Source organism: Pongo pygmaeus, chromosome 8, assembly GCF_028885625.2.
Source record: "Pongo pygmaeus isolate AG05252 chromosome 8, NHGRI_mPonPyg2-v2.0_pri, whole genome shotgun sequence".
NCBI lineage: Eukaryota > Metazoa > Chordata > Mammalia > Primates > Hominidae > Pongo > Pongo pygmaeus.
Window position 1 is genome coordinate 88,671,343 of NC_072381.2, and position 13,567 is coordinate 88,684,909.

A 13,567-nucleotide genomic window follows, 5' to 3' on the forward strand; every position below is an offset into this window, starting at 1 on the left:
TCCAATTTTGTACAACCGGCCTCTGTTATTTTAAAAGTAAGAAAAAAGAAAAACTTTTATCCATAGAGTTTGTCAGAGATAACATTTAGATGGGTTTTTGCATTTTCATAATGGACATATATATGACATAAATTGGGAGGTGATATAGATTAGTTATAAGAAACCATTCCTTGTCTCAAAGAATTCTGAGACTGCTAAGGAATAATGAAGTCTTTTCTCTTGAAATAATCAAAAACAAGATAGATACTGTCCTTCTTGGAATGAATTAAGCACAGTTTTGTTATGTTTTGTTTCCTGGAAGGTAGGAAATCAGCTCAGTGTCAGTTTCATGGATACTGCTAAGAAATTTGACAGCCTTAAAAGCTGTTTTCAATTTTCAGGATGAATCTTAGTATTATACATCTAAAATACTCAAGCTATGATTACTGAGAGGGGAAAAAAAACTATCAAAAGTAATTCTCTATACTAAGAAGACTGTCCTCGTGACGTAATATCTCTTTTTGTCTTATTTGTTTGTTTGTTTTGTCACTAGCACGGGGATTCTAACCTTAGGGAAAGCACTGGACAGGGAAAGCACTGATCGCTACATTCTGATCATCACAGCTTCAGATGGCAGGCCAGATGGGGTGAGTATGCTCCCTGTGAAGGGGTTTTAAAAATAGTATTAAGGCAACTGAGAGAGTCTTAAACAATGTATCGCAAACATGAATTAATGTTTTTCACCTGGAGCAACTTCTTATAATTACTAGAAGTGGTGCTCTTTTCTCCAACAGGCTGTTAATACATGCACCTATACTCTGAATTTGTTATTGTGCTGCAACCTTTGACTTGACAGAACAGATACTTGAGATCAGCATTCTCACCTAACTTGTAGGGAAAATGAAATCTACTTTATTCTAACAGGTATTCTATTGTGTCTGTCATTTGCACTGCACCATGAAATGTGTTCTGGCAGTTTATTATGTTGGAACCTGTTTCACTTAGCGTCATTTTTTTAAGGGTCAGGGAGAAAGAGTGGATTTTCTGGATAAATATCTTTAAGCACTTAGGAAAGTGATTTGCTTGTTTCCACAGGCATTTGTAAGTAGCAGTAAGAATCCTAAGTAATTCTTGGTTATCTAATAATTTAAATGGGCTTATAATTCCAAAGAAGATGAATTCTATTTCCTTTGGACCTAAAACTCACTTTTAAAAATAAAAAAACTTGTTAGACATTCTGAACTGCTTTAAAATCACTTGCCTGTATTATTTGAACTATCTCATCCACAACCACCAGCATCCAACTTTCTATGTATTGTAATATTACCATCGTTAATAATTATTTTCACCATTTCTATGCCATGTGTTAGGTGATTCTTTTTTTTTCAATCAGGTGCTTATGTGTCAACTCAGTGCTATTGTCTAGAAATAATTCAAACCCATTACAGATTGATAAGCAAGGCTCACTCAATTTAAATATCAACATATCTCCTGGTTCCTTAAAATGATCTATTTAATCTATATAATACATTGGCTGAAAGTATACAATAATAATGTACTCTTCATATTTATTTTAGGAGGATTTCTGAGATTTTATTATAATAAAAATATAAAATTGATACCTGAATAGTTTTCTCATCTTAACTAAAAGTGAGATAAATAGAAATAATTAAATTTGGTAATTGCAATCTGTCCATTGTGAGCTATTTAACATTTTTCATACATTACATAAATAAGCATACATATACATATAATAAAATAAACAGAACAGTTTTAGAAAACGGTGAGGATAATAGGTACTTAGATGATAGAAAAGTAAATAAAACCTATGGCTAATTTTTATATAAGCAATCCACCTAATTATTATTATTATTTTTTGAGATGGAGTTTCGCTCTTGTTGCCCAGGCTGGAGAGCAATGGAAACATCTCAGATCACTGCAAACTCTGCCTCCCGGGTTCAAGCAATTCTCCTGCCTCAGCATCCCAAGTAGCTGGGATTACAGGCGTATGCTACCATGCCTGGCTAACTTTTGTATTTTTAGTAGAGACAGGGTTTCACCATATTGTCCAGGCTGGACTCGAACTCCTGACCTCAGATGATCCACCCTCCTTGGCCTCCCAAAGTGCCGGGGTTACAGGCGTGAGCCACTGCGCCCAGCCTGCCCTAAATTATTACAGTATGTCTGTGTTAGATGTATGTAAAGAAGTCAGTGAGAGTTTCTGGAGGAAGTAATTGAAGAACTTGACTTATGATGAAAGTTTAGAGGGTAACTCGGCTAGGCAATAAGTGAGAGAAAATATTCTAAGGAGGAGGAGGAGAAATTATTTAGCATAGATTCAGAGGTATAATTACAGTGAAGTGAAATTAAGAAAGAGCATTCAGGTCAACCATTAAAATAGGAAAAAAGAAAGGATAATACATAGCTTTGAAATATGTCACATTATAAATCAGAAACTAATGGCAGTAATATTAGCTAGAACATTTTAAGTCTGTCCTTAAAATTTCTTAGACAAGGAAACAGATGGAAGGAAAACAGTCACAATCTACTAATAATACTTTTGCCTGCTTAAAACCAAAATAAGTTCTGGGCTAAAATCAGTAGTTTTCTTCTCTCTAATTCATTGTTCAGTAATTTATTTGTATATTTTAATTCTCCTTGGAAGGACACTTAGCATTTCTAGGTCCTCGTTTCCTCATTCTTATAATCACTCAGGTTTCATTTCGCTTTAAAATTCTGATTTTCTGAGTAAATTTTGTGTTCATTTATAAAGTTTGTAATGAGAATATCAGTAGAGTAGAAAGCATTTAGATTTCGAACAAAAGTTTATTCAGTTAATTCCATCATTTATATAATTTTAGGGATATACTTATATGTAGGCATACACAGTGGGTTCCTGAAGAAAAAAAGTGATTATATAAAAATAATATTCTCACGTCTTAATAGCACTTTTTTTATCTAAATATTTAGTAATTACAGTAAAATTAACCTTTTAAACTTAAGAATCATGTGGTTTAAAACAGATATTTAATAAACACAGACAGGTGGATGGAATTTATTTAAATGAAAATGTTAACAAGCAATTTGTGTGAAACAAATTGCCAGGATGAGTTTGAAAATTTTATCACGAGAATACACCTTCTCTACCATCTCAAAATGGGGATGATAGAGATAAGAGGTCACATTCTATTGGTCATTGTGAGCTTATTTGTAAACAGTATGGAGGAAGTTTGATTTGACTGTCCTTTTCTAAATTTACTTTGTTAATGATTGTTGAAAAATCTGTATAAGGTGCATATCTCATGTAATTTATTTTTTTTTAGCTATCAGAGATATAGATAAAACTATACTTTTTCGATTCTAATTTTTTTTTGAAGATTCAGATCAAGGTGTCTACTTTTACCATTTGTATTCAACATAGTATCAGAGGTCCTCACCAGAGCTATTAGGCAAAAAAAGAAAGAAAAGAGAGAAAAAAGAGAGAAAGATCCAATTTGAAAAGGAAGAAGTAAAGTTATCTCTGTTTAGAGGTGATATGAGTTTGCATATAGAAAACTTTAATGATTCCATACACGTTTCATGTTTTCACACACATACACAAATGTTGGAACTAAGAAATTTTGCAAAGTATCAGAGTACAAAATCAGCACACAAAATCATTTGCATTTTCATAGATTGAAAACGAATGAGTTAATTAAGAAAACAGTTCAATTTACAATAGCATCAAAAAGAATAAAATACTCAGGAATTAACTTAACCAGGGAGATAAAAGACTTCTATAATGAAAACTACAAAACATTTTGGAAAGAAATTAAATGAAACATAACTAAATTGAAAGATATCCCATGTTCATGGATGGGAAGACTTAATATTTTTAAAATGTTAATACTCTCCCAAGCAATCTACAGATTCACTGCAATTTCTATTAAAATCCCAATGATGTTATTTGTAGAAATAATTTTTTAAAAAAACAAACTTATTCTAAAACTTATCCTTAAAATTTCAAGGGACCCCAGATAGCCAAAAAGAAAAATAAATAACAAAGCTGGAGAACTTATACTTCCTGATTTCAAACTTACTACAAAGCTACAGTACTCAAAACAGAGTAGTACTAGCATAGAAACAGAAATACAGGCCAATGTAATTTAATAGAGAATCCAAAAATAAACTTTCACTTAATTGGTCAGATAATTTTTAAGATGGGTGCTATGATCATTCTACATGCAAACGAATGATGTTGGACCTTTATCTAACATCATATGCAAAAACAAACTCAAAAGTGATTCATGACCTAAAGTGAAAACTGAGTCTACAGAACTCTTACAAGAAAACACAGGGCAAAAGCATCATTACATTGGATTTGTCAGGGATTTATTGGCTATGACCCCAAAGACACAGACAACAACAAAAAATAGACAAATTGGAATTTGTGATTTTGTAAAGGGGTGTCAAAGACACAGAATAAAAACGCAACATAAAAATGGGAGAAAATATTTGCAAATCATATATATGATAAGTCATTAATATTCAAAATATATAGTTTTTTTTATTTTTTGAGATGGATTCTTGCTCTGTCACCCAGGCTGAAGTGCAGTGGCGTGATCTCGGCTCACTGCAAACTCCGCCTTCCGGGTTCACGCCATTGTCCTGCCTTAGCCTCCCGAGTAACTGGGACTACAGTCACCCGCCACCATGCCTGGCTATTTTTTTGGATTTTTAGGAGAGATGGGGTTTCACTGTGTTAGCCAGGATGGTCTCAATCTCCTGACCTGTGATCCGCCTGCCTCAGCCTCCCAAAGTGCTGGGATTACAGGTGTGAGCCACCGCGCCCAGCCCGAGAATTTTTAAAGAAAACAAAAATAAACAACCTGATTCAAAATTGGCAAAGGACTTGAATAGACCCTTTTCCAAAGGAGATATATAAATGACCAGTAAACATATGAGAAACACTTAACATTACTAAATACTATGGAAATGCAAATCAAGGCCACAATGAGGTGCCACCTCACACCCAGTAGAGACGCTATTATAAAAAACAAACAGAAAACAAAACAACAACAACAACAACAAAATAACATGTTGATGAAGATGTGGAAAAATTGGAACCCTTGTGCACTATTGGTGAGAATGTAAAATGGTACAGCCACTGTGGAAAACAGTGGTAGTTTCTCAAAAAATTAAAAATAGAATTACTATATGAGCCACCAATCACACTTTCATTTATATATCCAAAAAATTGAAAGCAGATTCTCAAAGAGATATTTGTATTCCCATGTTCATAGCAGCATTATTCACAATAGCTAAGATGTAAAAGCAATGCAGTTTTTCATGTTTATGTAGAGTAATATATAAACAAAATGTGGTATATACATATAATGAAATATTATTCAGCCTTAAGATGGAAGAAAGTATGATATACACTATATCACAGATAAATCTTGAGAACATTATGCTAAGTGAGATTAGCCAGTCACAAAATGTTAAATTCCATATGATTCCACTTATATTTTGGTACTTAGAATAGTCAAAAATCACAAAGACTCAAAGTAGAATGATGGTTGCCAGAGGATAAAGAAAAGAGAAATGGGGAGTTATTGTTTAATGTTATAGAGCTTTTGTTTTGCTAGATTAAAAGAGTTTTAGAGATGGATAGTGGTGATGGTTGCACAAGAATATGAATATACTTAATACCACAAAATTTTACATTTAAAAATTAAGATAGTACAAACAAATACAGAAAAAAATCTAGAGGTGGACAGTGAAGGGATGGTGCAGAGGCACATCAGTGCCATTGAGGATGCCTGCTGGCTATTTTCTGCTTTGTCATTTTTATTGTCTACTTTCATTCCCATCTTCTGCAACTCTAGATGTCAATTCTCTATTCCAGACAAACAAAGTATAAAGATGAATGCCAGAAGAGTCTGCACCCCTGCTTTATTTTAACAAAGAACCAAAGTTTTTTCAGAAACCCCACCTAGCAGATTTCCTTTTAGATATTCTTATCTGTAAGTAGCAACAGTGGGTTGAAAAATAGCTAGGAAGTAGGGCTTATGGATTGCAGCTGTGTTAATCAACCAATAACACAGTGAAAGATATAAATAAATATGCGAACAGTGATCAGTAATTTTTTTCATTTAAAATGTGAAGTTATTCTGTAGCCTAGATATTTCTGACCAGATTCTGTGTGTTCAGCAATATTATTTTCCTCCTTAATTGATACAATAGGTAACTTGATTCCATCATGGTTTGATTTCTGTAAAATGCTCTTGAATTACTGGATTGAATTACTCAGTTATGGCTTTCAATCTGAACACTTGTAATATTTTACAACTTCAGATTGCTAGAAGACTTAGCATCTTTGTTTTTGTCTTGAAGCAATATTATTTCCTAAACTTCTTTGAAACATGGCTATATAAATGAACAATTAACATTTAAAAGTTGAGCATTTAACTTCATAATCAAATAGGAAACTTTAACAAAAGCAAAATATGTGCGTGAGAAAATGTGTGAAGTTAAAGTGACTTTGAGTTTCAAAATAGTTGATTTAATAAGATTTTAGAACACAATACATATGGTTATAGAATAGTAAAACTTTAAACATTTAAGTCATATATATGAATCTTTATATGTAACATGTAAAATGTTTATGTACAAATATATAAATATTTATATCTATAGTTCTATATTATATATACTATAGTATACAGGTATACTATAAATACTTTCTGATATTTTTGAAAAATATATACTTATATAAAAAACATGCGCAATTGCATAAAATGTGTATACATACATACACACATACATATATAATCTTTACACACTACACTCAGATGTGCACAGACTAAAAAAAGCTTCTTTATTTTTTATACCTGATGTAATCTTCCTACTTAGACAATAATGTATAAATATGTGTTTGGACAGGTAGGGAACAGATGTAATCTGGGTCACACTTAAGTTTCTTAGAACAGTATTTCAGCATTATCTGTTTAAGACAATGTAAATACTCACTAGTTAAGCTGCCAACCAAACCTCTCCTCCCTGACTTCATTCTAAAATTGTGGTCTAGATGTAACATGTATTTACCAGTCCTTTATGCTGGTAGTATGGCTTCTCTCTCTTGACACGTCTCTCTGCCATTGCTGTATATTCAGTGCCATAACCTGTTAGATGGGACCTCCCATGGCACCTATGGAAATTTTCTGGAGGCTTACATACTCCTGAAAACTACTGCGATTATTTCACCCAAATTTCTCTTACTTTCCCAGTCATCATTTCCCCCTTCCTCCAAAATGTTTCTGCAGTGCCTCTTCATTTAAGGAGGGGTCCAATGCAGCAGTAGGGGAAGAGGAGGAGGACCTCTGCCTCCTGCCTTCGTGTCTCTTCTGTGTCTCCCTTTCTCCTTCCCATAATTCATAATAGAAGGAACTTCCCTTTTCTCTGTCTTTCTCAAAGAAATTCTAGCTTTTATGTATATTTTTTTCCTTCAGAGGGAAAGACAGCCTCCTGGCTAATCTTTAATGGTAGGAAGGACCTCCACTCTACATGATGAATGAAACTCTACAATCTGAATGAAGTTGGCTTGGCTCTGAACTGTTGTAGCAACAAGATGACTTGCACTTAAGGATGAACATGTTTTAAATTAATATTCTCTAAATACTATACCCATTATTGAATATGTATTTTTGTTGTTTTATTGGCCTAAACAAAAAATGATCAAATTCTAAAATATAAATCCTCATTGTCCCATTGTTATTGAAAAGAATTTTAGATATAGTAGTGAAGATTTTTATTCAGATAGGAAAATTTTGTGTTCTATAAATAACATTTCTTGTGCTTTCTCACAGATGGAAATTTTCAATATTCTTTCTAGCTCTTCTTTTTTCAGACATTTAAATAAAATAAGTTATAAGGTAATTTATTTCAGCATGTAATAAAAATTATATTATAATAAAAATAGATATTTAAAGCATCTAAAATATTCATTGAGCTGACATTGTGTGTTCTATTAGTAAACACGATAGAAACATTTCTTAATAAAATAATATATTTATTATTTCTGAGAATATATAGTGAATCTTGTTGACTATAGAAAAGAAATTGCACCTTTGAAATTAAACACTCATGTTTTTATTTAAGAAATAGATAAATGATAAGTGCTCCATAATTATTGTGTTACCTTATCTCTGATAATGTTTTCTGCTTTCTTAATGAACAAATTGAAATATTCCTGATTGATTCCTATACATACCATTAGTCTCTGCTCAGATAAATTCTAAGCATACATGTATCTTAAACCATGTATTGAATGTCATTGAATTTCAATCATCTAATATAAATGCAATAGCACAAAACAAATGGCTGTGCTATGAGATGCACACAAAATATAAATAAATAGTCTTCTAGCCATGAAATGTTTAAAAAATTTTGTGTCAAAAGGTGTAAAAATTAAATGATTTAAAAAATGCATTTTTTTGTGATTAAATAAAAAACAAACATCCCTCCTCTTATCCTCTCTAGCATTAAAGCCAAAATTGCTTATTAAATTTGTAATATTACACACTGCCCTTAAAAGTGTTCGTTAAGTTGATTAACAAGAAAATGTATTAAAAATTATTCATTAAATTATTGAGCAAAACACATCTCTGGTTTTCTTACATAGCTAAACATATGCTAATCAGAAAACCCAGTTATCTGACTTCCAGCTATTTACTCAGGAAATGAAAATTGTATTATTTATCCATTGCTCAAAACTGCGTAATACAAGGCCCATTTACAAGGTCAAATTAACAGGACTTGGTGACTAATAAATTGCATGTATGAGATAAAGTAACTTAGAAAATTAGTTAATTATTTTGCCATGTCATATCCTGAGATAGGAAATACTAGAAGAGAATAAATAAGATACTCTTAATGTATGTTCTCATGAATTTGAAATAATGCATTGTGTATTGATAGATGAATTTACACTACTTTCTTTGACTATGGCTTTATAACTCACTTTTTTTATGCTATTAAAAACAAACAAACAAAAAATTGAAAGATGAGCTGGATATTGTGGCTCAGGCCTGTAACCCCAGCACTTTGAGAGGCCAAGGTGGGATTGAGATGAGGAGTTTGAGACCACCTAGGCAACATACTGAGACTCTGTCTCTACAAAAATAAAATAAAGAAATAAAAATTAGCTGGGCATAGTGGTGTGCACCTGTAGTCCCACCTACTTAGGAGAACTGAGGTGGGAGAATCACTTGAGCCTAGGAGTTCAAAGCTGCAGTGAGCTATGATCGCATACTGCACTCCAGCCTGGGCAACAGAATGAGACATGTCTCAAAAAAACAACAACAACGAAAATAAAAAATAGATGCTATATTAATATCCTTCTTTCAGAGCCATACTAGTTTATAAAAATAAACGTGTATTCAAATTACAACAGTAAGCTGGGTGCGATGGCTCACGCCTGTAATCCCAGCACTTTGGGAGGCCAAGGCGGACAGATTGTTTGAGGTCAGAAGTTCAAGATCAGCCTGGCCATCATAGTGAAACCCCATCTGTACTAAAAATACAAAAATTAGCCAGGCATGGTGGCACATGTCTGTAATCCCACCTACTCGGGAGGTTGAGGCAGGAGAATTGTTTAAACCTGGGAGGCGGAGGTTGCAGTGAGCACAGATCATGCCACTGCACTCCAGCCTGAATGACAGAGTGATACCTTGTCTCAAAACAAACAAACAAACAAACAAACAAAAACAGAAATATCTTGCATTGTTGAGAATGAGACATACATTTTGAAAATTCTTCTATGATATTACACAAAGTAAATTCCAAGACACATTTAAATTAAATAATGAACATAAAAGTGTTCAATTACAGTATTTAGTACTAACATGCAAGTATTTCCAGCTAGTGGAATTATAAGTTAATACAACTTTTGAGGAAATAATCAGTGAGCAAACTGCTTTGATGGAAAATAGGTAACTTTTTGTTTATTAGGTTTATTAGTTTGAGATCTTTTTAATTTAACTGGCATTATATATATATTCATATTTAAAATTAATTGTTGTGAACATGTGTTAATGACATATGATCCTAACAATTAATTAAAGTGATCTGTTTTCATTTGCTAATTTTTAAGCTTGAACAATGAAAAGAAGTCTTTCCTTAATAAGACATAAACATTCTCTATGGCAGATCCATATTGAAGCATATTGTTGCCATCCTTCCGAACCAATCAAGAAAAATTAAATAATTATGATTTACACCTAACTAATTTATAAATATTTCCATAGGTTCAGAACAATAGTCAATAGACCTAATGGATAGCCCTGAAATCCTCATTTTTACATAAGTATTTCTGAAGCAAGTGGTATTAAAAAACTTCAAGAAATATATAAACTGGAAATTATTCTATGTATAGTTGTGACTGTACATTTCTGTAAGACATGGATTTTTTTCATGTCATATAAAATTCAGTAAGAAATGAAGAAAATGTCTGCATGTCCCATAAATACCATCCCCTATTAGCACAAAATTATGGAATTGTTATTTGACTTCTTAGTTTACTTAGTGATCCGGTTGTATTCTTCATTATTCACTTAAGAGTCACAGTCTTAAACTGAGGATACAGAATAGTCTGAAAACATGAATAGAAATTTTTAAGAATAGGATGAGAAAAACAGTGGATTGACAGGTAAAGACAGGCTAGTATAAAGGGGGTCATGCAATTTGAAGAAAAGCCAGCAAACTCCAGGATCACCATTCTTAGATTTTGGATCCAGGCTGTAAATTTCAATGTCTTGTTAACCCTCAGGCAAATTGGGAACTACTGCAACTGTAAAAAACACATCTTCTTTACTGCTTTCAATTCTAACGCAAATTTTAAAGAAATAGTATTTGTTAAAATACTTTTTGTCATAAAAGCATGGTAGCCTTTTGGGAGAACATTTGGAAAATATATAAAAGTAACAAGGAAAATGAAATGATCTGGATTCCATCTAGTCAAGTAACACTTGAATTTCTTTAAACATACTTACATATATCGACACACATGTGTATATTTGTGTGTATGCATCTTTTAAAGTAAATAATTTTAAGAAAAACATAACACAGAGACTAATGCACAAACAATAATTCTACAGCTTAATGAACTTTTACATAGAGAACACAGCTATATAACCACTACTCATAACAAAAAACAGAAATTAATCAGCACTCCAGAAGCTCAGCTTTGTGATCATTTCTGTCGCTATTCTATCTTCTTCTTCAAAGTGACCCGTATTCTAATTTTTGTCACCATGTAGAGATTATGCCTGTTTTTGAAGTTTATATAAATGGAATCATATAGTATGTGTTATTTATGTTCTAGAAACTTAGGTTCATGAAATTAATCCATGTTATTACTTATAGCAGTAGTTCGTACATTCTCAGTACTTCATATAATTCCATTGCATACATAAAACACAATCCTGTATAACCATCTACTATCAATGGACATTTGGGTTGTTTCCGGATTTTGACTATATAATGATGTTCTGACCATCTTTGTACGTGTCTTTAAATAAAAATTTTATTTAACTTTAAATACAAAAATGTATGCAAATCACATCTGGATAGCAACATAAATTTTCAAAGGGTAAGCCAATATACAAATAAAGAAATAAGCCATCACTAACACCCAGGAATTCCTTGCTATGCATGGTAATTTTTAAATGACTACTGAATACTGTGCATGAAAAAATTTATAGAGGCTTGGGATAAAGTTACATTACTAAAAAAAGTGTTTGCTTTTGCTTCTGTTAAAATAGGGGCAGATCACCTAAATCCAATCAGAGTTTCAATACCGGGTTTACATTTGAGGGAGGTTTGGTCTTTTTCCCAAGCACCATGACTTGCATGGTATAGAACTTCCGTGACCCCAACAGAAAGCATTGGGTATTTACCAAGCTCTGTCCTCTTTAATAGCTAAAAAAAAAAAAAAAAAAAAAAAAAAAAAATCACTTGACTCCTTAGCCCCATGACTGCTGCAAAACCTTTTCAGCTTCACTCAAGTCACTTCTTAATGCTCAGCATTTTAGCCTGTCACTACAAATCACTTACTAATTAATGGAACTTGCATTTTTTAAACAAAAGGTGGATAATTCTCTCATGACAGTATCACCTTGCTTTTTCCTCCTCCTTTTTATTTATAGTTACTAAATATTTAATACCATAGCATACCAGGTTTCTTACTTTCCAGGTTAATATTCTTTCTTTCTGTACCTTTGCTCTCAGCCTTTTGTGATCAGCCCCACACTGTGACAGAGCTAGGTAGAGGTTCTGTGCTGTACTCAGGCTTTGATTAGAGAGAGCAGTTTCCAGCTTGAATCACCCATGAAGATAGTCATTGATTGTGCAGAAGTCATTGACCTACATAATATTGACTGCAGCAGGCCAGGGATTTAACTTTTAACTAGGTAGCACACACTACTGGTAGGTTTACCTGCATACCATTTCCGTAAGCTGTATGCTTATAAGATAATCATTTCATGCCTAGTATATGGTACTCAAACTCTTGGTTTAAATGTACACCTAGAAAATTATTAAGGTAGCGTTTTTCGATAGCATGAGCTTTCCAGAAAATGCCCATTTGATGTACCATGCTATTTTATAATGTACTGGTTTTATTTTTAAACAGTCAAAAATATAAGCAGCAAAAACTACAGAAATGGCACACATTTCAGAGATAAAGCAGTATATGTGTATATAAACAAAAGCTTGCCACCCATAAAATGTGAACAAGATAAAGGTAAAACCGTTTTCCTCCAGGAAATACTTGACATTTCCAAAAAGATGTTTGCTCTTTAATATCATCATTTGCTTTTCCCATCTGTTTTTTGAGGTGGGAAGCTTCTTTGCAAACTTCTTTTTTTAAATTTTTATTTATTTTTATTTTTTGGAAAGCTAAGGATTAAAGAGAAAAATGAGATGCTTTTCAGATAGACAAATGCCAGGATGACTACTTAAATGAATTCTAAGTAAGAATAGCTCCTCTCACATTTAATGCTTGTGTTTTTCTTTAAGACCTCAACTGCCACAGTAAACATAGTGGTGACAGATGTCAATGACAATGCTCCAGTGTTTGATCCTTATCTGCCAAGAAATTTATCTGTGGTGGAAGAAGAAGCCAATGCCTTTGTGGGTCAAGTAAAAGTAAGTGGAATATTTATATAGATCTTATATGTATTTTTTCAAAGAGCGTAAGTTTATTACATTTTAATTCTGAAAAGAAACTCAGCTAATGTAATCTGTTAAATGATTGTGCTGGATATTCTTCAAGACTTAAAAAATGAATCATATCCTATATATTTTAATTAACTTTCAAGGATACAGATTTACATTTTATAATTATTGTATAATTTAAACATTGATTAATGTGATAGTATGCTAATTTAATATATATTTTTAGTTTCTGAAATTAAAACATTTTACAGAAACATGTAATTAGGTATACTACTAGGTATGGATGTGGACATTTAGGCCTCAACATATGTATATTTAGATTTGAATTCATTTCATTATGTAAATATCATCTTTAGAGTCTACCGTCTGTGTC

At 32.4% G+C, this 13,567-nt stretch overlaps 1 protein-coding gene across 4 annotated transcripts in view; it reads left to right on the top strand.

Moving 5' to 3' along the window:
• The window catches only part of PCDH15 (protocadherin related 15), a 1,016,126-nt gene that overhangs the window by 739,198 nt on the left and 263,361 nt on the right, over nt 1–13,567 (top strand). For all 4 annotated transcript variants that reach the window (XM_063669967.1, XM_063669968.1, XM_054435813.2 and 1 more), the window contains exons 17-18: nt 533–626; nt 13,036–13,164. In XM_063669967.1, coding sequence (XP_063526037.1) covers nt 533–626; nt 13,036–13,164 — 223 coding nt within the window. The remainder of the gene's footprint in view (nt 1–532; nt 627–13,035; nt 13,165–13,567) is intronic.